This window comes from Hemicordylus capensis, chromosome 6, assembly GCF_027244095.1.
Source record: "Hemicordylus capensis ecotype Gifberg chromosome 6, rHemCap1.1.pri, whole genome shotgun sequence".
Taxonomy (NCBI): domain Eukaryota; kingdom Metazoa; phylum Chordata; class Lepidosauria; order Squamata; family Cordylidae; genus Hemicordylus; species Hemicordylus capensis.
Genome location: NC_069662.1, coordinates 50329301 through 50355000, shown reverse-complemented (window position 1 = coordinate 50355000; position 25700 = coordinate 50329301). Strand labels below are relative to the sequence as shown.

General features: G+C 44.0%; 2 protein-coding genes and 1 long non-coding RNA gene across 4 annotated transcripts in view; 2 read left to right on the top strand and 1 right to left on the bottom strand.

Annotated features, from left to right (window-relative positions):
- Window positions 1-4421: 4421 nt before the first annotated feature.
- Window positions 4422-21259, top strand: NT5C3B (5'-nucleotidase, cytosolic IIIB). The gene is made up of 9 exons (XM_053264028.1): window positions 4422-4714; window positions 6962-7060; window positions 8264-8333; window positions 11257-11303; window positions 12450-12535; window positions 13671-13760; window positions 14863-15025; window positions 17187-17387; window positions 18762-21259. Exons 1-9 carry the CDS (start codon window positions 4712-4714, stop codon window positions 18894-18896), a joined length of 894 nt encoding a protein of 297 aa, XP_053120003.1. The 5' UTR covers window positions 4422-4711; the 3' UTR covers window positions 18897-21259.
- The window catches only part of FKBP10 (FKBP prolyl isomerase 10), a 22524-nt gene continuing 18016 nt past the window's right edge, over window positions 21193-25700 (bottom strand). For both annotated transcript variants that reach the window (XM_053264026.1, XM_053264027.1), the window contains one exon: window positions 21193-24785. In XM_053264026.1, the coding sequence (XP_053120001.1) occupies window positions 24600-24785 (186 nt within the window). In that variant the 3' untranslated portion in view covers window positions 21193-24599. The remainder of the gene's footprint in view (window positions 24786-25700) is intronic.
- LOC128330743 (uncharacterized) overlaps window positions 22921-25700 on the top strand; it is an 8265-nt gene continuing 5485 nt past the window's right edge. Inside the window, exon 1 of the long non-coding RNA XR_008310234.1 lies at window positions 22921-23053. This is a non-coding gene — a long non-coding RNA (uncharacterized LOC128330743). The remainder of the gene's footprint in view (window positions 23054-25700) is intronic.

Here is a 25700-nt window from a genome sequence, read left to right as displayed (position 1 = left end):
ACACTTTACCTTTACCTTTGTTTACTGATGCTCCTAGAAGTCTGGCATTTTTCTTTGAGCATACAGAAGTCATACCTGCTACTCTGCCTTTACTAAATGCAGAATCAATTCACATTACACAAAAGCAAATATATGCTACCTGTATGTCCACTCCAAAAAGCTAAGGCTGCTTCTAGTTCCCTAATGAGTGTACCTGTAGATCACATGCATATTAAATGCTCTACGTCATATTTTATAGGTATAGCTTAAATATTAAGTGTGAACCAGCCATGACAAGTTTATTCTGTCAAGCTTAACGTGTTGCTAATAGTTCCGAGTTTTGACAATATGCCGCCAGGTGTCCCTGTCAGCAAAACTGTATTGTTCACTATTTTCTGAGACCGCTGCTTTTTAGCCACATACATGAAGCTGCCTTATATAAGTCTTGACTTAGTGACTATTCATTCTTCTTGCTCAATGTGTCTTTCTGGCAGCTACTCTCTGGTATCTTAGGCAGATACAGTATGTCTGCCTAAGATACCAGTATTAGGTAGCATCCAATCTATCTGGAAATGCCAGGGATTGAACCTGGAACCTTTTGCATGCAACAGATGTGCTCCACCACTGAGCTATGATTCTTCAGAGTGCTGCCTTTTTGATATAAGGATAACATCTTGCACAACCATGAGACTAAGTCGGCAACCTGTGGAAAATTAAGATATTTCCAATCCCAATGCTGAGTCTTGGATAAGGGATTACCAGAACAGAATTCAAAGGTGGTATGTTCATGCTATTCCAGAATTGTTGAGGACCGTCCTAGATTGTTGGCAGCCCTATCAGGGAGATCAGAGTTTTTGTAAATGCAGTGCTGCACATTTTGATCTAGCTACCATGCTAAGAACATGGAAGGGATGGGAGGGAAATAGTTGTGGTTTGGGAAGGGATTATGAACCACAGAAGATGACTGCAGCAGAAACAGGGGCACCTGGTTAATTTTGGGGTTATGAGTGGAATATGTGTCCCGTAATCACCCATTCTCTGCATATTGCTTCAGCACAACTGTGCATTTGGACACACCACCCAGTGAATAATCACAGGCCCACAGCTTCAGGGGTCATATTTGCCAGATCACTTGCTGTATTAGCATTGTCTGGCTTGGCATATGTTCAGTAGCTTTATTTACTTGAGGAGTACTATATTGTGCTTTCTACTGAATAACCAAGCCAGGTGTCCTGTTCCCCCTGCCACTCCAGGGATTGTACCTATCAAATCACTAGTTGAAAGTATCTCTGGGGTTTACTAGTAAAATAATACTGCTGCTTTGGATGAAAAAATCGCTCTTCTATCCTTATCCCAACTATACATAGGAAAGGGGTGAAAGTGTTCGAGTTCTTGAATTACACAACTGTTGTAGAGTTGGAAAAATATATTTTTCTGAGAGGGCATAGTGTTTAACTCCTGCATGCACTATGTTTCTCAGTAGAGAGTTCTTGCTGATGATGAACTTAACATGCCCAGAGGCACTCTTACCCCTGGACTTCCAGGCCGGCCTCCACACATCCGGGGTGTGTGTGGCAAATCCTCTTTAGAGACAGAGGGGGAAAACATGTGGGATGGGAATGTGTTGCATTGCATGTTGAAATGTTTCTGCTAAAGCATATTTGCATAAATATACTTATTTTATATTCTTACATTCTTGTGAGTTCAGTTGTTTGTGCCCTCAAGAACCCATGTGTTAAAAATGCTGTGATAGGGTGTGGGGGGTATCCCAAAGGCCTTTAGGTCCAGGCTCCAAAATTACCTAGCAGCACCTCTGCTTATGCTTTACTTATTTAAAACATTTCTATATAGCTTTTTCTGTAGTCAGCCAAAACTGTTTACATATCAATAGATACAATAAATTAGTGAAAAGTACAATATTCACTTTTACTAAAGATCTCAAATTATGGTAAAGCAAGCTGAGTTACAGAACCAAATTATGAATATGTCTGCTCAATTTCAACAAAGCTTATTCCAAGGTAAGTGGTTTGAGAATCCCACTTTGGAAATGCAAATACCAATAGCAGATTCTGTGTTTAGGATCAGTTTATAACCAGTCCAAGAAGAAGATATAACCTGAGTTGGGGTTCACGTAGGCCAGCACCAGGACTTGTTTTAAATGCCACGACTCAGTCACAAATATAATTTACCAGCATGTCTCTTGCCACCAGGTTATTGTAATGCTCATATTTAGGGGTTCAGAGAGAAGAGCTTAAGGGGAGTGGAAATAGGACCAGCAAGAAAATAAGGCAAAGCTGATCTTGTGATAGCAAAAATGAATTGTTGCCTTTGCTAAGCAGGCTCCACCCGGGTTGCATTTCAATGGGAGACTACATGTGAGCACTGTAACCCTTGGGGGATAGGGCCACTCTGGGAAGAGCATCTGAGGTTCCACGATCCTTCCCTGGCATTTCCAAGATAGGTCTGAGGGAGGCTCCTGCCTGCAATCTTGGGAGAAGCCGCTGCCGGTCTGTGTACAATACTTAGCTAGACAGACTCGGTAGAAGGCAGCTTCTATGTTTCTGAGGTAATACGGACGTCCCTTCCTCCTGCATAAGCATTAGTATGCTCCTAATATCTTCCCTCCCACCTTCTAGAAATAACTTCATGCAATTCCAGGTCCTTCAAACAAAGACAATCAGAGCTATCTGCTCAGAAAACGGAGAGAGAAACCAGAGGGAGGCAGTGTCTCTGGGGTTCAGACTTTGCCAAGCGCCTTTTACATAACTGAGCGTATCCAGCCCCTCCTCCCCTCTCCTTCAGCTGCAACGCCACGCACACAAGCAAGGCTCAGAAGCTCATCTGCACTTCAGCTCAGCGATGCATTATCTTCCTGTCAGCTTTCTAATGCGATCGGTGAGGAAAAGGAAGGACTTCCTGTGAAGCTCACAACCATTGGGTGAAGCATCTAGCCAGGGGCTGAGAGAGACGCGCGGAAATGTGTAACTACCAATACGAACCAAGGAGTCTTGTCGTGTTCTCTCGGCAAATCTCCCTCGTCCAATCCCTTTCCTTGCTCAACTCAAGTCCTAGAGGAGAACTGCAGTGCAGTGAATAAGAATAACGCGATGGGTTAGTGGGCTTACGGTAGTCTGAGAGAGCGCAGCAATGGGAAAAACAAAACTTTTGTTTAATGCGGTGACATTTAACACGCTTCAAATTGCATTTGTCTTGGTTGACCCAGGCCTAGAACTAGAGAGCCATTGGGCTATCTTTTTTCCCTTGAGCCTGACCTAGAAAGGCAGACAGTATCATGTTGGACTGCACGGAAGGAAACACGATTTTTGAATGCTCTTTCACATTAAAACAATCAAACCTCCCTGCAAGTAGAAAATGAGCACAGAGAACTGTTCTTTCCCAGTCTTCTCTCTGCCATGCAAGTTCTCTACACTACATAGAGTGATTTTAGATAGGGGACCATTCCAGTATATGATGATCACCCAAACACAAACAAATATTACAACAAATATTTGCATACTGCTATGCAACAAAACAGCCCTCAAAGCGTTTACTTTACATGTAAGTTGGTTCCCTGTCCCCAGGAATCTGTCAGTGGAATGAAATGGCCTGTATGTGGTGCTTTAATTTGGTCCAAGACTTCGCCTGGTCCTCTATTTTCCATACTAGTTCTCAAAACTCATAACTACAGTATAGTGTAAGAAGAGGAGATAGAAAAATGCTCCAAGACAGGTGTAGCGTGGTTTTTTCCATAAGTAACTACAAGGAAGGGCATACCCTGCGTTAGGTATAATAGTGTGGGGAGGATTTCCTGATCAGTGGGAAGGGGTATTGTTCTCAGACAGATTTTTATTATTTATCTGTTGTGAATAGATAAGTTTATCTGTTTTAAGTTTATCTAGTTTATGTTGTGAATAGATAAGTTTATTCGGTCATTGACCAGCAAAGTGTGAATATATACCGTTTTTCGGCTCGGCAAAAAAAGGAGAGTTAGTGGTTTACATAGCAAAAAGTATGAAATTTATCAGTATCGATTTGTTTCCAAAAGGCACGATCCAACTAAAGTTAAGCACTAGGCAGTTTCGTTGATTTTAATGGCGGGCGGGCGGAGAACGAGCGAGCGAAATGCTAGCGCGTGCTTAACCCTCTCCCATTGAAATGAATGGACTTAACAGAGCTTCGTTTTACTGGATCCTGCCCTAAATAACTAGCCCGCCTTTTGCAGCCCACAAAAGCTGACAAGCATCATACCTTATAATAAAGCTCCGGCATCTCTGCTCTGTGTGTGTGTGTTTGGTTTCCCCACATTTTTCTAGGAATTAACCAATAACCACTGCTGTGCTGAACATGAGGGTGAACGAGAAGAAACAGTTATCAGCTACTAGCAGGCAGCCAACTCCATCCTGGGAGGAAGGTTGCAGGGTGACCCCAGATGCTCCCCCCCACCCGCAGTCGAGGACAGGGAGAAGAAAGGAAGCGGAGGAACTAGGACGAGATCTGGCTGGCCTCGAATAACCCAGCTTTGGAGTAGCCACCGGTCGAGCTCTCGCTGCAGAAAACATCCCCGAAAAGAAAGCAAGTCTTGGACGGGAAGGAGGCGGCGCCTGCGAAGCCCTGCCCACCCACAAAAAAACCAACCCCAAAAACCCCAAAACGCCCACACACAAAAATCCTCCCTTCCTCCTTGCTTTCTCCGTTCCAGGTTGCTGCTACGAATTCGTCCTCGGTCAAGATCATGGTGAGTTGGAAGGGCAGGGAGTGTGGATTTGTGGGTCGCAGGTCCCTGCTTGAGTGTGCGTGTCGTGTGGGATTACATTGTTCGTGCTCCCTCCCGTAGAAGAAATAACATTCTTAATTTGCATCAATGTATTCTAGATTATCTATCTATCTTGTTCGGCTGCAAAGGTATTTAAATCGATTTGCATAAGGCTTCAGAGCTGAATGCACTTCTCTCACTGCACGCCTTGTCTAAGAGACTGCTAGGTCTGTAAGGACGGGTTGGGAGACCACTTTGGGGGCGAGGGCTGCTGGAGCAGGGATGAGGGTGGTTTGATAAGCTTTTTTTGGGGGGGACACAGTTGAGGGTGAGCTTTTCAGAGGGGGAAGAAGAGCGTGTAGTGGAAAGTCTTTGTGGAAAATATGCTGTCTTCCCCCCCCCCCCCATGAATCAGATGGGGAATAACCCTGCAAAGTGGCTGTTTTGGGGGTGACAAGGACCCCATGGGTTGACCATTAGATGGATCCAAAGCAGCTGAGGGAGCATTTGTGCTGGAGAGATGGTCCTAGGGAGCAGCAGAGAGGGGAGGCTTTTGATAGCATTCACATAGCACTTTAAAATATTCTTCACATAGGTTATCCTTTTGCAAACCTTATGCTAACCTTGCAAGGTAGGCAGGTACTGTGCACAACCACCAAATAAGGTCAGCCAATGACCTGAATTTTGTAGACCAGTATAGAGGCCGATGTGGAGAGAAAATGTCATTGTGTGCAAGTTAATGGCAAAAGTAATTGCAAATGTCCTGCGTTGTAGCTCAGGTGCTTAGCCATTACGTTGCAAGTCTCTTATTTGAATGAGTCTTATTTGGAGTGATCAGGAAAGGGTCAGGCTGTGGGATTGGGCTTCACGGGAATCAGTTGGTGGTGGTATCATACAGGTTAGTGTTTGGCAGGGACAGGCAAGGCAGCCCAAGGAATTGTGGCATCCAGGGTTGTCCTTAGGGCAGGACAAGCAGGGAGACTACCCCAGGCCTCGCTCCCTTAACTCCCATGAAAATTAACTGGAAGGGGTCCCTGCATTGGCTGATTTGCCCCAGGCCCTGCTCTATGCCAGGGCTCTCTAAGGACAGCCTTTGGCATCTGAAGTGAAGAGTCAAATGCTGCCTTGCCCTGTGCCCCTGGTGGGGGCACTGAGCTTTGAAAGTGCATGGGGGGCAGAGAGGAGGCAAGGTCGCTAGCAGCCCCCTCTTCTCTCCTTGTGCGTCTTGCAGGCTTTACAAGGAGTGTGTGTGAGGAGAGGTGCTTCTTGCAAAATTTGGAAGTGTCAATTTGGCCCCAAAGAGTTGCACCGATGGCATTGTGGTGGGCATCCTGCCGCCTTGTTGGAATCCCAATATTCTCCCACCTGGGGCAATTTCCTGACCTTGCTTCATGAAAGGATTACCCCTAGTGTTTGGGGATGAGGATAGGGAGGTAGTGTTGAGGAGATTAGGTCACCTCCATCCTGCCCACTTTGTGGGAACCATGGAGTAGGGGACAAAGATCCTAGAAGTTGGTGTCTTTTGGCTTGACTGTTGAGGAAATTGAGAGGAAATGTGGAGATCCTCTAGAGGCCAAGCTTTATGTGGATCAAGAGGGGACTTTTTTGTTGGGGAGTGATTTGAAGGCTGTAGGCCTCGAGGACAAGATGCCTGCAGAGGAAGAAATGGTGGGTTAGAGGGAATAAATAATGAGAAATAAATCGAGAGCAAGAAGTAGTGGTTGTACTCTAGTGGGGAAAGCACACATTTTTGGGACTGGGAGAGTAATGGGAAGCACTTATGGAAAATCTGTGTGAGAGATCAGAAATGGAGAACTCTTGTGAGGTAGAAGAGAAAAATAGAGTGGTGAGCATGGATGGGCTTTGAGTAGAACAAAAACAAAAGGCAAGGGAAAAGGATGTTGTGATCACTGGTCTGCAGTGGAGGGTTTGCAGCATTGTAATGCAGCATTGGACTGTAATGGCACCCTTTGCTAGTGACTTCCTGTGGCATCTTGACCATGTTTCTCAAGGCTCTATCCCTTTTGTATAAGGCTCTATCCCTTTTGTATAATGTGCTTAGTGCTCCCCTCTCAGAGTAACAGCAAGATATTTAGAAGGGTATACTTGCTTGTGTGTGTTTATCAACATGTATAATACTGAATACACAAAACTACACATGCATGCCAAAAACACAACTGAAAATATCACTGTGTGTGTGTGTGTGTGTGTGTGTGTATCTATCTCCAGGTGTCTGAGCTGGATAAGGCAACTGTCAGGATGAAGGATCCTGAGCAAGTGAAAAATATCATTTCAGCACTCAGAAAAGGGGGGGCAGGCAAACTCCAGGTATGTGTTCCTTATTTATTCTTCCGCCTGTTGTGGAGGGTGTATCTGCTTGTACAAACAGCAAGCATGGAGAAGTGGACAGAAATTTGCACTTGGTAGGTGTGTGTCAGGTGAGAGAGTGTAGCGGAAATGCTACACGCTAAGTTCTTTCTAGGTAGAGGCCAACACCCTTTCCATCAGATTCAAAGCACTTTATTGTGTAATGAGAATCACGGCTGGGCCTTCACCTAACACACGCAGGTGATGGGTGAAGCACCCCACAAAATGGTGGTGATATATTTTATACTCATTCTTATCTTTATTTTAATATCTAGTTATACATAGGCTCTTGTTAACTGAGCATCCTTCTCTCTAGAAGGACCAATCATGGTTCTTCTAGACAAGATACATTATGGTCCAAACTATGCATGTAGGCTCTTCAGAGTATAGTAATCCCATTGTTCATTGTTCCCCCCAAGCCCCTCCTTATCACACATTCCAAAAATCATCAGTTCCTCCTAAACAGTAACTTTGGTTCACTTTCTCATCAGAGATTTGAGGCCTAGTAGCCCAGATTTCTGCTACAAGAGCAGATAGCAAAGTTTACTCTGCAGAACCCATAAGCATTTTTTAAAATACCATACACTGCCTGGTGGTGTGTGTGTTTGTTTTTTGGTATTTGTTTATGTACTAGTAAGATGCCAGCCAAATGGCGGGAATGTTGAAATCAGAAGCATGGCCCAGCTTACTATTTAGAGCTTGGAATATTTAACCCTTAAAATAAGCACAGAGAAAGCAGATTGGTCTACAGGCTGCTGATGTCTCACAAGGACCTAACTCTGCCTTTCCTGCTGTTTCTTGGAATATATGGTATTTGGGGAGTGTTTTCCATGTTGAGAGGTCACAGATTCCCCAAATGAAGTTTGTTACCTTCCTGTCCCCTTTTCTGACAGTGGGCCAGTTCAGACAACCAAACATACTGTAGTTTGCCTGCCAAGCCCATGCACTCCCTCTGCCCTTTTAGCTCCTCAGCTTGTGCCCCTGAGGAATTCTGGATTGTTTAAACCATAGATCTGCAGCTTATCCAGAGCTGGGAGCTGTGGTTTAGCTATGGTTTAACCAGCTGGTGCTACAGAGCAGTGCCTAGGCACGGAATCCCATATTAAACTGAGAAGTTATCTGGTCTGTGCGTGCGTGTCTCTCCTGTCCCACTGTTCTCTCCAGGTAATTTCTGATTTCGACATGACTCTAACACGGTTTGGGTTCAATGGCCGACGCTGTCCCACTTCACACAGTGAGTCCAATTTCTGGCCTTTGTTTCTTTGTCAGTTCCTCGATTGTCGTCTCCTCTTGCTTTTCTCCTTGATGTTCTCTCTCCCATTATCTGCAAAGATAAGGGAATATGTCATAATTTTTCTCCCTCTCCTACAAAGGAACTATGGTTCATCTTTGTTACTTTTTCTCTTGTAAACAATTCTTAATTTATTTTCTGCTTGGGCTTCTCCTTCTCCCCTCCAGACGTTTGAGTCACTGCTAGAGAGCTAGTGTGGCATTGTAGTTAAGAACAAGAGTTAGATGTTCCTGGCTTACTAGTGACTGTAGAGCAGACCTGCACAACATACAGCCCGCAAGACTTTTTTTTTCTTGGCCCACAGGGCCATTTCCCTCCCTTTCAGGCACCAGTGGACAACATTGCCCATCCTGAGCAGCCAGTGGAGCCAAGGCGAGTCAGCATGCATGTGAGGAAACTGGCTCTCTCCCTTACTACGGCTCACCCAGCTTGAACTGATTTTTCAGTGTTGCCACCACCCACCTGTTGGCGGCACTGATGCTAACAGCCAGCTACTGGGCAGGCTCATGGGTACAGGCAGCAGGTAGTGGGAGCTGAGGCAGGGCCTGGGCAAACGTGCATAATGAAGAGGCAGATCATTTCCCTCCTTCTCCTTCCCACCTCCTGGCTTCTTTTGCTGATGCTGAGTCTTCCCCCAGGCATGGAAAGGATCACCTGCAAGCTGTGCATTGAGAGGCTGCTCAGAGTCCATCGTCTGTGCACCAGCTTGGCTGGCCGAGGCTGCTCTGCTGCAAGATGCACCGGCGGCAGACTGATGGAAGCCCAGGAATACGCGTGCAGGGAAGAAAAGAAGCCACTGATGAGAGACTCTGAGTAGGCAGATAGGAGGCTGCTCTGTAGTAAACAAGCATTAAGCAAGCCCCCGCTAGCCTGGGAGTGGGAGGGGGGGAGCTCCTTCCCAGGACTCTGCTGAGGTCCTGCTGCTGTTGTGCGTATGCAGGGGTGTAGCAAGGTTGGAGTGGGCCCAGAGACAAGATTTTAAAATGCCCCCCAACCACTGAAGCTCAGCTCATGAAGTAAAGAAATCTTAAATGAGGCTGAATAGTGGTAATAAAAAGCAGAGTAAAATTTATATATCACTTCTGTGCCACAACAGAACATTATCCTAAATTATTTTTAAAAAGGTTTTGCAAATTGTGGACGATGCAAGTCATTTCATGGTACTAGAGAAAGACATGCTATTCTGGTAGTTCCAGGTCTTAACACTCACATCAATTTCGGAGGATGAGTACAACTGAAGGAAGCCCAGGTGGGTGCACGGCTGGGGGAGTCAGTCATGTGATGCCTCTGGGGGGCCCTCCAAGGCAGTGGGCCCCCAGACAACTGTCTCCCCTTGCCCTATTATAGTTACACCCCTGTGCCTATGGGCCCTTGAGTAAGAGACGTGAAGGTGCAGGATGCCTGAGGTGGAGGAGAGCAGTCAAACCCAGCCGAGCACAGGTAGCTGAAAGGTGCTGAGGCTGGGTTAAAGAGTAGCTGGTCTCTGGGTCCAAGAGTGGAGCCTTCATTGAGCAGTTGCACCCCCTGCCTTTTCCTTCTCCCAGCAACAACCCAAGGTGTGCACTGCGCTTCCTTCCTGCTGCTGTGCTTGAGCACGAGCCCCTTCCTGCCCCCAGCTGGTTCTGCTCCCTTCCACCAAACTTGTCTTCCTATCTCCTCTTTGTGACCTCCCTCTTCTTCTCAGACCTTCTCTTCTACCCCTTTCTCTGTCAGCTCCTTCTTCCCAGCATTTCATTCTTGGACCTCCCCGCCCATTTGTTTGTTTGTTTGTTTTTGTTTTGTTTTACAGTGGCAGGATCCACTGTAAAAAAGAAAGTGGATCCTTTTCTTAATTGAGATAGCTTTAATAACAATATTAAAAAATGTTTAATGAATTTTTAATTTTAATTCAATCATCAATGCACTGAAATGTGACCTTGGCTCCTGCACACCTACTCACGGTTGGTTCTGGCCCCCTGAGGCATTCGAGTTGTGCCTCGAAAGACACTGCTGTAGGCATTCAGTAGAGGGTATGGGTATAGTTTAAAAATATATACAGTGGTCCCTCGACTTATGAACTACTCGACATAAGTATTTTTCGAGTTACAAACGGCAGTTTTAGATCCAGTTTTAGATGCGGTTTTTTCGACTTACAAATTTTTAGATGGGGTTTCCTCGACTTACGAATTTTACATGCGGTTTCCTTGACTTGCCTGCCTGTTTACTGCCTGTTTATTCTTGAAAAGAAATGTTCCTGTGCAGTTTGCAAGCCTTACTGGGGGTCTGGGTCTTTTTTCTAGGCTCCGGAACGCATTAATCCGTTCCCAATGCATTCCTATGGGAAACCGCTTTTCGACTTACGAACTTTTCGACTTACAAATGTGCATTCGGAACGGATTAATTTCGTAAGTAGAGGGACCACTGTATCAAAGTTGATTTTTCCCCCAACAAAAAAGCTGAAGTCTATGATCTGTATAAAATAGCTAAGCACATGCATGCATAATTTTTAATGAAGGACAGAGACCTGGCTGACTGAAGTTCCATCTCATGGAAATCCTGTTTTTTTTATGCCAACCCCACCCCCAAACCCTGAAGTTTGTGATTTTACCAGGCATTGTTCACAAATTCCAAGCTTATTTCTACAACATTAAGTACTAGAAACTTTATTTCAAAAAGAGAAGCACCATTTCTCAGTATGTTGAGTTTTGTGTCTGATACCATATTCTGAGTTTGCACAGAGTTACCACACACACACACCACAGCCTTCTTCATGCCAAGACACAATCCATGGTTTTCATTTAAAATTTGGAGTCACAGGACTTTGTTTAGAATAGGTATTGTTGTGTGTGTATTAATTTCCTGAAATGACATACTTGTACCTCTCCAGATATCATAGATAACAGCCGAGTCATCAGTGAAGAAGGCAGAAAAAAGGTATGCGCTTCCATATCTTAGCACATGGCTGTAATTCTGATCTAAGCTGACCAGGGGGCCACAGCCGTACATGGGCCACCGCCAGCCTCCCTAAACTGTTGGACAGAACGTTTGTCAGCTTTTGTCAAGTAGCACAAGCAATGGCACAAAATGTTGCCACTGAGAGAGAATTTTAAAATGCTTTACAAATACAAAGTGCTGGTTATTGCCTATAAAGCCCTTAACTGTTTAGGTCCAGGGTACTTAAGAGAGCGCCTTCTGTCATGTATCCTGTTGCCTGTTAAGATCATCTGCAGAGGTCCGATTACGGTTTCCACCAACTCATTTGGTGGCAACTCGGGGCCGGGCCTTGTCTGTGGCTGCCCCAGGGCTTTGGAACGCGCTCCCTGCTGAAATAATATCTCCTTCTCTGTTTGTTTTTAGGAGAACCCTGAACACATACCTATTTCCCCAGGCATTTAGCTGAAATTTTTAATTTTAATGTGTAAATATAGTGTAAGATCTCAACATTCCCCTTCTCATTGTCTCATTCTTGAATTCAGAGTCCCAAATTTTGTTTTATGGTGTGATGCAAAAGGGCGGTATAGAAATCGAATTATTATTATTATTATTATTATTTATTTCCCTGATTGCAGCAATTTATCTGTCTCTGAATCTTGCGTGCCTTCAATTTTGTGCCAAACTGTAGGCTCTGGCCTCACCCTCGCCCTCCGGCTGCCAGTGACAATCTTTTAGGTTTGCATATGTTGGTACACTTTTCAGTGCAGGACGGGGTCACCTTAAGCTCTGTTAAACTTGGTGAGGAAACTGGGACATTTTGTAATTTTGGCATCTTGAGGAAACTCTGCCTAACCATGGCAATACAGAGATGCTGCCAATCAAATCCAGACAGTGCTTCCAGATGGGGAGTTTTTCTGTAAGTACTGAAGAAGCCCTAGTCATTCTTGGCTTTATCCCATCCCATCCTCATGTAATGATAGGGATCAGGACTAAGCAGCTAGGTGTCTAGTTCTAATTAGAAACCTACGGAAAATAGTAATCCAGCTAGCCCAATGCTGTGTTTGAAAATCTATTTGATTGTTGTATATTTTGCAATCTCACCCCCCCCCCCTTAATTGCTTTTGTTTGTTCTGGCAAATAATCCAGCTAAAAGATTTGCTCCACTATTATTATCCTATTGAAATTGACCCCTACCGGACCATGGAGGACAAACTGCCCCTCATGGTGGAATGGTGAGTATTTTGACCAGAAGAGATCTTTTTGTTTAATGGGAAGAAAGGCTTTAAGCAGATCTTCTGTTAGACCTGGACTGTAGTATAGGAGATGCCTCCCTTGCCAAACTGTAGTGTGGACAGGAATAGAATAGTAGAATTTTGTAGCCAGAAAACCTTGAAGGACTTCTAGTCCAGCTGCTATAACATCCCTGGGATCCCTGGCTGTCCAACCTCAATTTGAAAACCTCTAGAGGAGGAGTGCCCACCACTGTACGAGACAGACTGTTCCACTGTCAAATAGTCCTTGTCAGTTCTAGTCCTGCCCTCAGGAACAACAGAGAACCAGTGTGTCGGGAAGTGTGCCAGACTCAAACACAGGACTACTTTGCCCAGGATTGTTGACACAGCTGTTCTGGATTAACAGAGGTCATGAGGGTCAAAGCCAATCAGACTCTGTTTAGATGCACATCTTCCTTGTAGGGATGTGCCAAAATGCAATTCGGCCGTCCAAAACACAGACACCCCGCTTTAAATTCAAGGGCTTACACAGCCCCTTTAATGCAGAGGAGAACATCTCCTCTGTGCAGAGGCCACATGTGTGCCAGTGCTGCATGGGGGCAGCTGAGAGATGCCCCGCTGGCACATGTGCATAGGTGGTGGTGGGGAGCATCAGGATGGCAGTGAGCGGAGGAAGAGCAGGTATGGATCTGCTCTCCTCCACTTTAAAGGGACTGTGTAAGGCCTTGAATTTAAAGGGAGGTGCCCGCGATTCGGACAGTCAAATCTCATTTTGGCACATCCTTACTTCTTTGGCTTCTTAGCAGTAAGGGAGTCACAACCCCATTGAGATTACTCCAAAGCAGTAGCAGAGAGCAGAATTCCTCCCTCACAACAGGTGTTGTACTGGAGTCACAAAGGTTTAGAGCAGTGATTCTCAAACTTGGGTTCTCAGGTGTTATTGGACTTCAACTCCCATAATCTCCAGCCTCAGTGGCCTTTGGTTGGGGATTATGGGAGTTGAAGTCCAATAACACCTGAGGACCCAAGTTTGAGAATCACTGGTTTAGAGCCTTGTTGGGCTTCTTGGTTGGAAGGATGCTAATCCTGCTCCTTGAAAGTAGTTTAAAGAGCTCAGAACAGGGATTTCTTTCAGGTGGACGAAAGCCCACAACCTCCTGTCTCAGCAGAAGATTCTGAAAAGTGACATTGCACAGATGGTGAAAGAGTCGGATGTCATGCTCAGGTACAAAGAGCAATGTTTGGGGCAGTGGTGGGGAGGGTGCACCTTTATTTTTGTGTCTCTTCTTTCTTTGCATCAACCTTTTCCAGAAATTAAGTATACCGATTGATCCAATGTATGCAGCTTTTCTGAATTACACTCACCAGTGCACATGGTCTGAATGCTTTACACTGAATGCAGCTGTTTGAAATTTGTGCAGAATTAGGCCAGCTTTGACAAGGAGCCTATGATGAACAGACTAGAGGTTTTATGAGCTTAACTTACACACCCAAGCCTCAGTCTGTTCATTAGAATTCTCAGGAGGGCTGCCACTACACTCTTGAGAGAGAGAAACTTCAAAATCTGTAGGTTATGTAGGTTTTTGTTGGACTTCTGTTTGTAAACTGTATTGGTCTGTGATCATAATACAGGAATTGGGTTCTTTTAACCTTTATACTTGCTAGCGATGCCTCAAATTTAGCACAGTGCTTCTGCAGGTTATGAGCCCAATTGACATTGATGGGGCTGCGAGGGAACTCGGAGCTTTCAGACTCCATATAACTGTTTGCAACTCACAGAATGTGTACAAAACTGACATGTATAGTATTCGCATGAATCTTAGCTGATAACAAGAATAGATATTCTTGGAAACCAGATTGTGGAGTGTGTGCCTTGGACAACCCACAGTCAGTGGGTTGACTTGACTTGGAAAAGACGGAAAAGGCAGAAAATGCAAACCAAGGATTATCTCATGCTGCCTCTGACCTTCTAAGTCCATAGGAAACTGCCTTATTCTCAGCCAGATCATTGGTCCATCTTGCTCAGTACTGTCTACTCCAACTGGCAGTGGCTCTCCAAGGTTTCATACAGGAGTCTTTCCCTGCTCTAGCTAGAGATGCCGAGGATTGAACCTCAGATTTTCTGCATGCAGAGCAGATGCTCTGCCACTGAGATACAGCCACATCCCCGGGTGTGCTCTTGGATGCTCTATGCAAATTCAGAATGGTAGCCCTATTGGATGGTAGACCCGTTGCCAGCTTTGAAGTCCTAGCAGATGTCCAACTTGGTCACCCTTTGAAGCCAGCCTTTTACCATTTCCGTCAAACACATTTCTTCTTCGTTCTAGAGATGGCTTCAACATTTTCTTTGACCAGCTTCATCAGAGTAGAGTTCCCTTGTTCATCTTCTCAGCTGGCGTGGGGGACGTGCTGGAGGAGATCATCCGCCAGGCTGGGGTGTTCCATCCCAATGTCAATGTGGTCTCCAACTATATGGACTTTAATGACAGTGTGAGTTGAACCCATTCCTGTCCTCCCTATCTTTGGCATAGAGGCACTACAAAAATCAAGTTTGGGCACTGTCTTTTCTTGGCCATGGGTGACATGACTGGAGGATTGCAGAAAAAGGCAATTCTCTGTTTGCATCAGGGAGGATAAATGGAAAGTGAGTGTGTGCCCTCTGGGGCTACCCAGAACCTTCCAGGTTTGTCAGGGTGGTCAGAATTTTGAATCTAGGGGTTAGAATATAATCGTTGGAGACTCGAGCATAGTTCTTACTAAGATGGTAAATCTGTTTCTGGTCTGTGCTACTTGAGACTGTATGAAGAACTCGCATGACTGAATGGTCCTTCATTTAAAAAAAAAATCCTTTCACAATAGATTTCAGGAAGGTTTAGTTTTCCATGCAGAAGGATTTGGGGACAGGGAGATGAAGGTGTATGAGCTGCCTCCTGCAGTTTTTTCCCCTTCAAATTCAATTTTTATTAATTTTAACAGTAGTAATAATATCATTCATTGCAAATACACACAAAAAGGTGGACTTCCCGCACACATCTCTTCGTGAATCATCAACTATAAAATTTACCCTTGCTATAATAATAATTCAAAACATAAATTCAAACCCTTACAAACATAGCTAATCTACCCAACCTGCAGTTTTTTACTAAATTAGCTGCCTCCTGCAGTTTGAAATGATGTAGCCCAGACGTAGGGTGACCAATTTGTTATACCAGGCCAAGTGAACTAGAAGCCATACCAACTGAAGGTATTCAGAGTCCCAAGAACTGCACAGCTAGGAAAGGTAAACAGTAAGATAGACCTAAGGTAGAACTGGAACTATAGACCCATAAGCTCCAATGTACACACAGAAAACTGGCAGGATCCAAGAATGTCTGGCTGACATGAGGGAAATTACTCACTGTAGTCCCATTGAAATTAAAAGACAATGCCTAAAGTGTCCTTTTAATTTCAGTGGAACTCCTTTGAGTAATTTTGCTCATCAGCCACTGACTTTTGAAGTTTGCCAAAATGTGTGCTAGTTACTGGCCTTTCCCCTAAAGGGGAGGATCTCTTCTCTTACTATATGCTGAGCTTTGGAGCTAATTCACAGAGCCCTGTGTAGCTGCAGAGATTATTATTATTATTATTATTATTATTATTATTATTACATTTATATCCCGCTCTTCCTCCAAGGAGCCCAGAGCAGTGTACTACATACTTGAGTTTATCTTTCACAACAAGCCTGTGAAGTAGGTTAGGCTGAGAGAGAAGTGACTGGCCCAGAGTCACCCAGCTAGTTTTATGGCTGAATGGGGATTTGAACCTGGGTCTCCCCGGTCCTAGTCCAATGGGCACCAGAACAGGGAAGGTCACTCACCCAGGTGACTGTAGTAAGCAGATGTATGGACCCTGCTTCTGGGCTTAGGTAACAGTGAGACGTGGCCTTGTCTTCCTGGCTGCTAGAACCTGACGTTGGCTCATTATAATGCCTGCCAGGTTCTTCTTCCTCAATTCCAAAAACCTGTACCTCCTGCTTCTCATTTGGCCTGCAGATTAACATAATGGCAATAGCTATGAAGTAATTAATGCTAGGCAGTGCCTGATCCGATGAGACCAGTTTTATCCGGCCAAAGGTGGACCTCTTTGTTCGCGGATTCGTTATCCATGGTTTCACATACAGTATCTGTGGTTGGGGAAATGACACCTGACCTCGGCATACATTTTTTTGCGGGGGGACCACATTGATCTCACGTATCCGTGGGTCGGGGTGGCCAGAAATGACAGCAGAGGTCATTTCCGGCCAACATTTTAGGACTTGGAGCCACAAAATGGCTCCCATTGTTGTAAAGAAATGGCAAACACAATTTTCAGCCATTTTGGGAAACAATGTGACTCGGGGGGGGGAGCAGCAGAGATAGGTAAGGAGCTCCCCCCATGAAAATCAGTCAATTTTGGGCCGGTTTGGGGGCATTTCTGGCCAAAAATAGTCAACCGGGAACATAATACCCACAATCCCATAGGGATCAATACTTCCTTATTTACGGTTTCTGTATCCGTGGTACAGCCACGGAACGGAACCCCCACGAATAAGGAGATCCACCTGTACACTTGTTGGTCTTCTCTAACCATTGTCTGGCTTATAAATTTTGTCCCTCTGTTTTCTCCCATGTAGGGAATCCTGAAAGGTTTCAGAGAGCCCTTGATCCACACATACAACAAGAACAACACAGTCCTGAAGAACACAGAGTATTTCCAGCAGCTGTGCACAAGAACCAACATCTTACTCCTTGGAGATTCCATGGGTGATCTCAGTATGGCAGATGGGGTTACCAGCTTGGAGAATATCCTCCGGGTTGGCTTCCTGAATGACAGGGTGAGTTGAAAATGCTGGCAACTAACAGAAAAGAAAATCAAAGACAACTGCAAACTTGCAACAAGCACACATGCAGGCCAGTTGCTCGGACTAGTGATCCTTTTTTATTGGTGTTCCCAACAAATTTAAGTAAATCTTAATCAAAAGAATATCTTCAAGATGGACTAAATGATCAAAATGTCATACACTCATGATGTGAGAGTAAGTATATTGTGATATGGATGTGATAAACTTTTATATGTTCCCTTAAGATATCTCCCTGGCCATTCAGAAGTTTTATGATTTTCTCCTCTTGGATCGGGGTCCTGACAAAGGTGGCCAAATTCTGTGTGGTAGCTAATAGAATTAGACAGATGTTAGTGCCTAATTTAAACAGTATAGTTTAGGATAGATTATTAATGCAATTTATTAATGTCTGCTATTGTTCAATGGTCTGTATTTATACATTTTTGTTTTCTTGGCCAGAGACCAAAATAAAATTCGATTGATTTTGATATAATGTGTAGATATTCCCTTGATAAAGATTTTATCAAAACATGTTGGGAACACTATTAAAAAGGGATCACCCATGCTAGTAGCTGCCCTGTATATATGTGAGGTGAGATTGCTCAAGCAGCTGGTCCTGACTGCTGATAAGAACAGCCCTGCTGGATCAGGCCCAAGGCCCATCTAGTCCAGCATCCTGTTTCACACAATGGCCCACCAGATGCCACTGGAAGCCTACAGGCAGGAGTTGAGGGCATGCCCTCTCTCCTGCTGTTACTCCCCTGCAACTGGTATTCGGAGGCATCCTGCCTTTGAGGCTGGAGGTGGCCCACAGCCCTCCGACTAGTAGCCGTTGATAGACCTCTCCTCCATGAAGTTATCCACAAACCCTTCTTAAAGCCATCCAGGTTGTTGGCTGTCACCACATCTTGTGGCAGAGAATTCCTGCCAGGAGGCATAGGAAGAAGTTGTCTCCAGGTGACAGATATTGAGTTCCAGCTGACCAAAGGGAATATAGTCTGCCTTACTCTTGGACCTTTTTTGCAGCAACTTGATCTGCAGAAATTAGCAGGTCAAGCATGAAGATAAAATCACCTGCTGGTCCATGTAGATCAAATTGCTGTTGAAGGCTCAGCTATGAAGATTGGTTGGAAATCTTTATGCCAGAATAGGAGATGGGCAAATCTGGCCTATAAGGGCACAGTCCACTTGCAAATTCTTTTGCACAAACCCAGAATATAGTAGTGTGCTTGTGCAGCTCCAATTTGTGTTGATTGGATGTGTGCAGAAGAACTTCCCTACTCCTGCACAAGTCCAGTCAAAACAATATTCTCCCATTTAGGGCACCGATGCCAGCCCCATAAGCATTGTCTATTTTCATCTATGCAGGTGGAGGAACAGCGTGGGAAATACCTCGAGGCCTATGATATTGTGCTGGAGAAAGATGAGACGCTGGATGTGGTGAATGGCATCCTTCGCTTCATTCTGCCCCAAACCGAACTTGTGCAGCCCAAATCCCCTTGATTATGAGCTACTTCTTGGAGAAGGGAGATACTCTGTGTGATGTGTGTGTGGTGTCTCTCAGTTTTGCACTCCCTCTTGCCATGTTGTGGAAACAGACCAGCCCTTGCTGCTGCTTGCCATTTTCAGATTTGTAGATTCAACTGTGGGCCAAGCTGAGGTCATCTGCCCCCTCGATCACTACATTCCTAGTTACAATAAAATTGCAGACCTACCAGGGAAAGTATGTGGACTCCTCTTGCAGTCAGCTTCTCTGCTAGCTAAAATGCAGAATTCATGAGCCAGCAATTAGAACACTTAAGGCGAGGCAGCACTTGAGATTTTTTCTCCGGGAGCCATGGGGTTTCGTTATATTGACAGTTTCCCAGGCAGAATTAGTTGAGGTTTAAATTTCATCCCATCGTTGCTGTACACTAATGCCAGGTCCATCATGATGCTTAGATATGAGCATATCTAATCTGTGAGGTTCCCTGCTTATTCCAGACTAGTTTATGTGAAGTTGCTCTCGTGCACAAAATGAGACTGTTTGCACATCCCTATTGGTTTGCTACAGTGCACAGTACAATCCAATATACAATGGTCACTTCATGCAAAGCATCTCCACCCTCAAACTTAAAGCAAAATTTTGAAAATGCCACTGCAGGTTTGCAGCCTCCCTCCCTACTGACAGGCGTGGATCAGTGCAATGGTTCCTCTGTAAGCCACACTCCCATTGGTATCTGTATGCTTTTCTCTCATAAGCAGCTGCCACACTCCCAGCCAGTATGTTTCCATATGACATTGTACAGCTGCAATGTTAAAGCAGGGAAAAGCCACAATGTGGCTGATGAGTGTGTTCATGAATGTGGCTTTTGTTCTTTTAAAAATATATATACTGTACATACACATCGCCATAAGAAGCCTTAGCTACCTGGCCACAGGGAGTAGCCAAAAGGTATGTCTGGGCACATGGCTGGTCTATATGACAGTAAATTAAGTAATCCTGCTTTACAGATTGCCCTATATGTCCTTCCACCACCAACTCTTTTTAACCATTATTTTCTCTTGTACTTTTAAACATTTGTATCAAAAGAATTTTTGGAAGGTGCATTGTCATGCAGGATTGAAAAAAGCTTCATCTGCCAGATTTCCCTTTGCAAGAGCCAGCGTGGTGTAGTGGTTAGAGTGCTGGACTAGGACCAGGGAGACCCGACTCCTGAGTTCAAATCTCCAGCCGTGAAACTAGCTGGGTGACTCTGGGCCAGTCACTTCTCTCTCAGCCTAACCTACTTCACAGGCTTGTTGTGAAAGATAAACTCAAGTATGTAGTACACCACTCTGGGCTCCTTGGAGGAAGAGTGGGATATAAATGTAATAAATAAGGTAACTCTATATGGCCTTTGGTCAAATTCTCCTTTTCTTAAAAAGACAGAGAAAACTGTGGCTGTGTCACTAGTGAGACTGATCTTGGGTACCTGTGGGTCCCAACACAACAGCTGCAGGCCAAATCAATAGTGGTCTTCAATCTTTTCTGACTCAGGTACCCCCCTTTAGCCCCAGCTAGCAATATGAGACTAGCTCTTTATAATTGTGCATACCACAATCTGTTCATTCTCTTTCTTTCTTTCTTTCTCTTTCTTTCTTTCTTTCTCCTTGAAAGAAGAGAAAAATCGTTACTAGAACAGGTGGGGGTGTAACCCAATTTAGGTCAGAATGCAACACATTTGAGCATCTGATTCATTAATTGGAAGATCAATGGTTTTAAAGGATAAGAGTGCTAGTCAATTGCATTAAGTCAACCTGATAAATATGCAGCTATCTTCTTTATATGGCAGAAATTTAGGTGTGGAATGTTGGTAAGAGGGCTTTGCCATGCCAGATAAGCAGCCCAACTGGAATCTTATGTTTAGAGCAGGTTTTTAATTGGTTGAATAGAGCTGGTGTGAATTGACATCAAGTGGGTTCCCTTTAGGAGTGAGACTGGTGGAACTTGAGTGGAATAAATTTAAGTGTTGAGAGTTTTGCTCTTCAAATCTGTGGTAAAGAATCTCAAAAACCTTGATTTTGGGGAGTTTGAAGACTAGCTTCGGGACAGATGGGAATGTTACAGGATGTCCTTGTGTGATCCTGGGGGAAATTGCTTAGCAGTACAAACCACAGAAGACAGTTTCATGCAATTAAAGGGGAGAGGGGGCTTTGTGAATGTTTTCCTTTCCAATTTTCTGCATTATATGTTGGTTTCACAAAGCACAAATTAGTTTTTAAAGCAATTTTTTAACACTCTAAATGACCCACACACTCACTCTTTTGAAAATCCAACTAAGTTCAACTGTGTTTTATTCAAAAGACATGTCTAAAGATAATAAAGCAGAAATGTCCTATTTTTACATTTTGGGTATTATATTTTTAATTGCTCAGCTGTCTGTCATGATCGTCTTTCATTGCTCAACTCTTTGCCCCCTGTTCAAAATAAACATTGCCTCCATATGCAAGGGAAGTATCATGGCAAACTTTATGAGGCAATGGCTAGACACCTCTGCCATCTTGATTCCTGTTGCTAATGATGCAGTGGCACTGTGACATGAATGCACCCACTTCCAAGATGGCGGCAGGCATAGACAAAATGGTTGTCATAGTTTTATTTTTGGTGATGCATGGTCTTCTACATATCTCTTGTCATACTGGCTCCCTAATATATAATGAAGAAGCAGCAATTTTCAAAGCTGAAGGGAAGCCACTTGTCTTGAGCCTATTTCTAGAAACATAGGAAACTGCCTTATAGAGTCAGACCATTGCTCCATCTAGCTCAGTATTCTGCAAGCTCTGAATATTCCCATTCCTTCCAGAGAAATTGGGATGAATGACCTGGCACAGAACCAACCTCTGAAGGGAAAGCAACATTACAGAAAATGTGCAAGTATTGAAAGGACTAATATTAATGCAGATCCTATGAGTAAGCAAACCCAATCTCACTGGGGGTTGTTCTGGATACAATGAATGCCACCAATCAGAGCCAAGTAATTCTATATATTACTCAGAACACGGTGGTAGAACACTAGACTGTACCACAGATGTTTTATCTGCAGATGTGCTGCAGATAAAAACTTACACATCAGTTAAAAGAGTGTTGGAGGAGCTCTCTCCTGGATATGGAAGAGAGATAGCTGTCTTGTTCTGAAAGGTAGAGGGACATTTTAAAACAAAATACAATCCCTTACCTGCAAAATGCTAGTCTGGAATTCTGTCATTCTGCATAAAAATCAACAGGGTTGGGCAAAAAAGTGAGGATGGGAGTTGCTTGGAAGGAGATGTGTGCACACAATATTGGGATTATGTCTATAAGTGGAAGGCTTTCTGGAGCTGGTCTTGTGATAGCAAGCATGGCTTGTCTCCATAGCTAAGCAGGGTCTGCCCTGGTTGCATATGAATGGGAGACTTGATGTGTGAGCACTGCAAGATATTCCCCTCGGGATGAAGCTACTCTGGGAAGAGCAGAAGGTTTCAAGTTCCCTCCCTGGCTTCTCCAAGATAGGGCTGAGAGAGATTCCTGCCTGCAACCTTGGAGAAGCTGCTGCCAGTCTGTGAAGACAATACTGAGCTAGATAGACCAGCGGTCTGACTCAGTATATGGCAGTTTCCTATGTTCCTATGAGAAGAAGAGTGAAGGGGGAACTGTAAGGGGCAGCTAGTATACTGTGATTTGGGCTGCAGTTTTGAAGCCCATAAATCAACAGGCTTTTACGTAGGGTTGTTGTTAACTGACTGGGGGTGGGTAGAAGCTGCCCAAGCCTGCTCTTGTGCCTTTAACAGCAGCTTGATTTCTAGAAATCAGCAGGTGAAGCTTTTTTCCAACATGGAAAGAAATGGCATTATGAGCTAATGGTTGCAGATCAAGCCACTGTTAAATGCATAGCTACAGTGGCAAAGCAGCGAATCATCTGTAGACTAGACTTGCAACAAAGATGGGTACCACGTTCCTTTTCCGAGGCGATGACTGTGGAACATCTCCTGCTGAGCTACATGAAACCACATACATCTGGGGTACTTTGAGCATTATCTATGAATCTGGATCCCCAGTGGTAGGGCAAGATCCTTTGCAAAACCTGGGGTACTGACAGATATCCAGAGAGCGCTCGTGTGATAAACGCTGCAATGGCTGATTGTGAACCACAATACCACAGGTAGGGCTTATGTGTACTCCACATCAGAAAAACATAAACCCAAATTTGGAATTCAGAACTGCTGTTTGCTTTGCAGTTTTTATGCTGCTTCCAAGATTTCTCGATGTTGAACAACTTGGATTTTTTTGACTAATAGGATGCAAGCAGGGCTTGAATGGTGCGGGGAAGCTATGCTCATGCCCCACCCTTTGATGGTGTAGGGAATCCTCATTAATCTTCTATAAAGTTTCAAGAGTTCACCAAACTTGTTTCCAAATTCTGCCTCCTGCAGTGAAAACTACAAACTTGCTTTTGCATTTTATAAAGAGATTGAAAAGTGAGATTGCAAGATACCAATCTCCCTCACACTTCAGTGGTGCATAGTGACATACAGTCATTCCTTCCTCATAATGGTAATGAGGAAGAAGCACTCAACAGGATCAACATGTGTCAAACATTTTAAGGTGGGTTTGTGTTTTTTTTTAAAGGGGTGGGGGAAGAGAGTGCCTCCAGAATTCAGTCATTTGCTATTCAGCTAATTTTTACACAGAATCTGGTGGCTGAAGTAGAAGTTTGAATCTAGCCTGCTCATTAGCTATGGAGGAAATTCTGGAAGGTAGCAGCAGTTGAAATCCTGGAAATGAGGGAGGTGTTGCTCAAAAATCCCATGGGGTAGAGAGTGAGGCAATAATGCCCAGCAAATTTCCATACCCTACCCCTGTGGCTGCTGTATACTGACCCTCTGTCCTTTTAATATCTACTTATTTCTAAAGCTGCTACTTAAGACTGCTGCATCTTTTGAACAGCTGCTACAGAAATTCAACAGGTACAGACTTTCCTGGCATGGAGATTAAGCAATAAGGAAATGCTACACTGGTTGGATTGGGGGCAGGGGCTGTCATGCAGATTTTAAAATGCACAGGAACACTGCCAGGAAAATAATATCAGAAACACAGAGGATTGCCAATTTCTCTAATCCTTACAAAGGAGGAAAAATAAATAAGATCCACAAGGCCCTAAACCTTGAAAACCTGAAAGCAGAATAAGCGACAAGAAGCTTGTAGAATTTGCATGTTTAGTTCCACTTGCCCTGTTCAGGTTTCCCTGCTGCAGAATTCAGCTTTTATTTGATGTGGACAGGAGTACACACAGTAAGTACCCAGAGGTTCTGGATCTCAGAGTGCGCTAACTTCACAGCTTCTGCCCAGGGCAATTTGTATCAACAAGTGACTGAAGAAACATAGAGGATTTGATGAGGGGTTGGGGCTGGGGTTCCTCAGAAAAGACAGAACCAATGGATCAGGAAATCTTCTACCATGGTGGTGTTAACTCCCTGGTTTTGGTTTGTTCTGTTCAAACAGAACCTTGGTTAAATAGTTCTCAAAAAAAGCAATATCAAAGAGGTACCAAATGGGGAACAAAACATGTTGGCTTCCCTCAGCATAGTCTCTTAGAGAAGAGTTGGGGAGCAACCAGCCCCTTGGGAAAATAGTGCCACATTGGAGTGCTTTAAAACAAACAATTTTTTAAAAAAACAAAACAGCAGGATGCCAAAGTTCTCTCTCTTTTAAAGTTCCTCATGGGCTTTTGCTTGCTCCTCATCGGATTTCAGCTTCAGCTCCTCTGCTGTAATCTTCCCATCCTTATCACGGTCTTGGTTTTGGAACATATCAGCAATGACCTTTTCTGGGTCAGTGCCTGGCATAATACGACCTTTGCCTTCTGCAATCTGAGACTTGATAAATGTTGAGAACTGCAAAGAGGGTGAAGAAAGGCATGAGGGTGAATGAGTTGTTCCTACAATGTTCCACAATGGAAGTATGCCCACTATTAAAGACTATTAAAGGTGCATTAATTTGAACCGATCTAGATTACATTGGTTGACATGTGGGAAATTACTCAAAGTAGTTCCACTGAAATTAAGGTTGTCTGTTTAACTTCAATGGGACTACTTTAAGTAATTGGTTTTACATCAAGTCAGCCATTATATATTAATGCAAATTATGACCTGAACATTCAGCATTTGCTGCACAATGTTAAAGGGAGCAAGGGTAACAATCTGAAATCTAGAGATCTGTCACTTTTGGTGTGTAATTTAAACACTGCATCTTTGCTTCACATAGCCAGGGGTGGGGAACCTTGGCACTCCAGCTGTTTTTGGACTACAACTCCCATAATCCCCAGCCACAGAGTTCAATAGCTAGGGATTATGGGAATTGTAGGCCAACATCTGCAGGAGTGCCAAGGTTCCCCATCCCTGAAATAGGCCCTATTCAGACATTATGTTGAACACCAGTACAACAAGTGTTTAGTGTACACAGAAACAAATCTGCACATAGGTCCAGTTATTCATACATTATGTTGAACGCAGACACAACAGTACATTTCCTACCTGGAGCATGCATTTGAGAGGTCTGTACACAGATTCACTTTTAAAATGAATGCAGGTACAGTCATTTACATAAAAATACATGTGAGTGTTCCGATCTGTACATTTGTACAACATCATGTCTGGACAGGGCTATTGCAATAGGGAAAGTATTTCAGCTGATAGCTACAAAAACAGGAAATAGGATGGGCTGAAACATTTAATCTATTCATAAGTTGGAGTAGTTAATTAAAACACTTTCAATAGACTAAATTGGTGCCCTAAATTAATTTGGGCATT

Bases quoted from the DNA above. Each gene is read 5' to 3' on its own strand.
- NT5C3B (XM_053264028.1), top strand. The intron at 8,334-11,256 runs GTGAGTCCAATT...GTACCTCTCCAG, and splicing joins ACGCTGTCCCACTTCACACA to ATATCATAGATAACAGCCGA. The intron at 17,388-18,761 runs GTGAGTTGAAAA...TCATCTATGCAG, and splicing joins TTGGCTTCCTGAATGACAGG to GTGGAGGAACAGCGTGGGAA.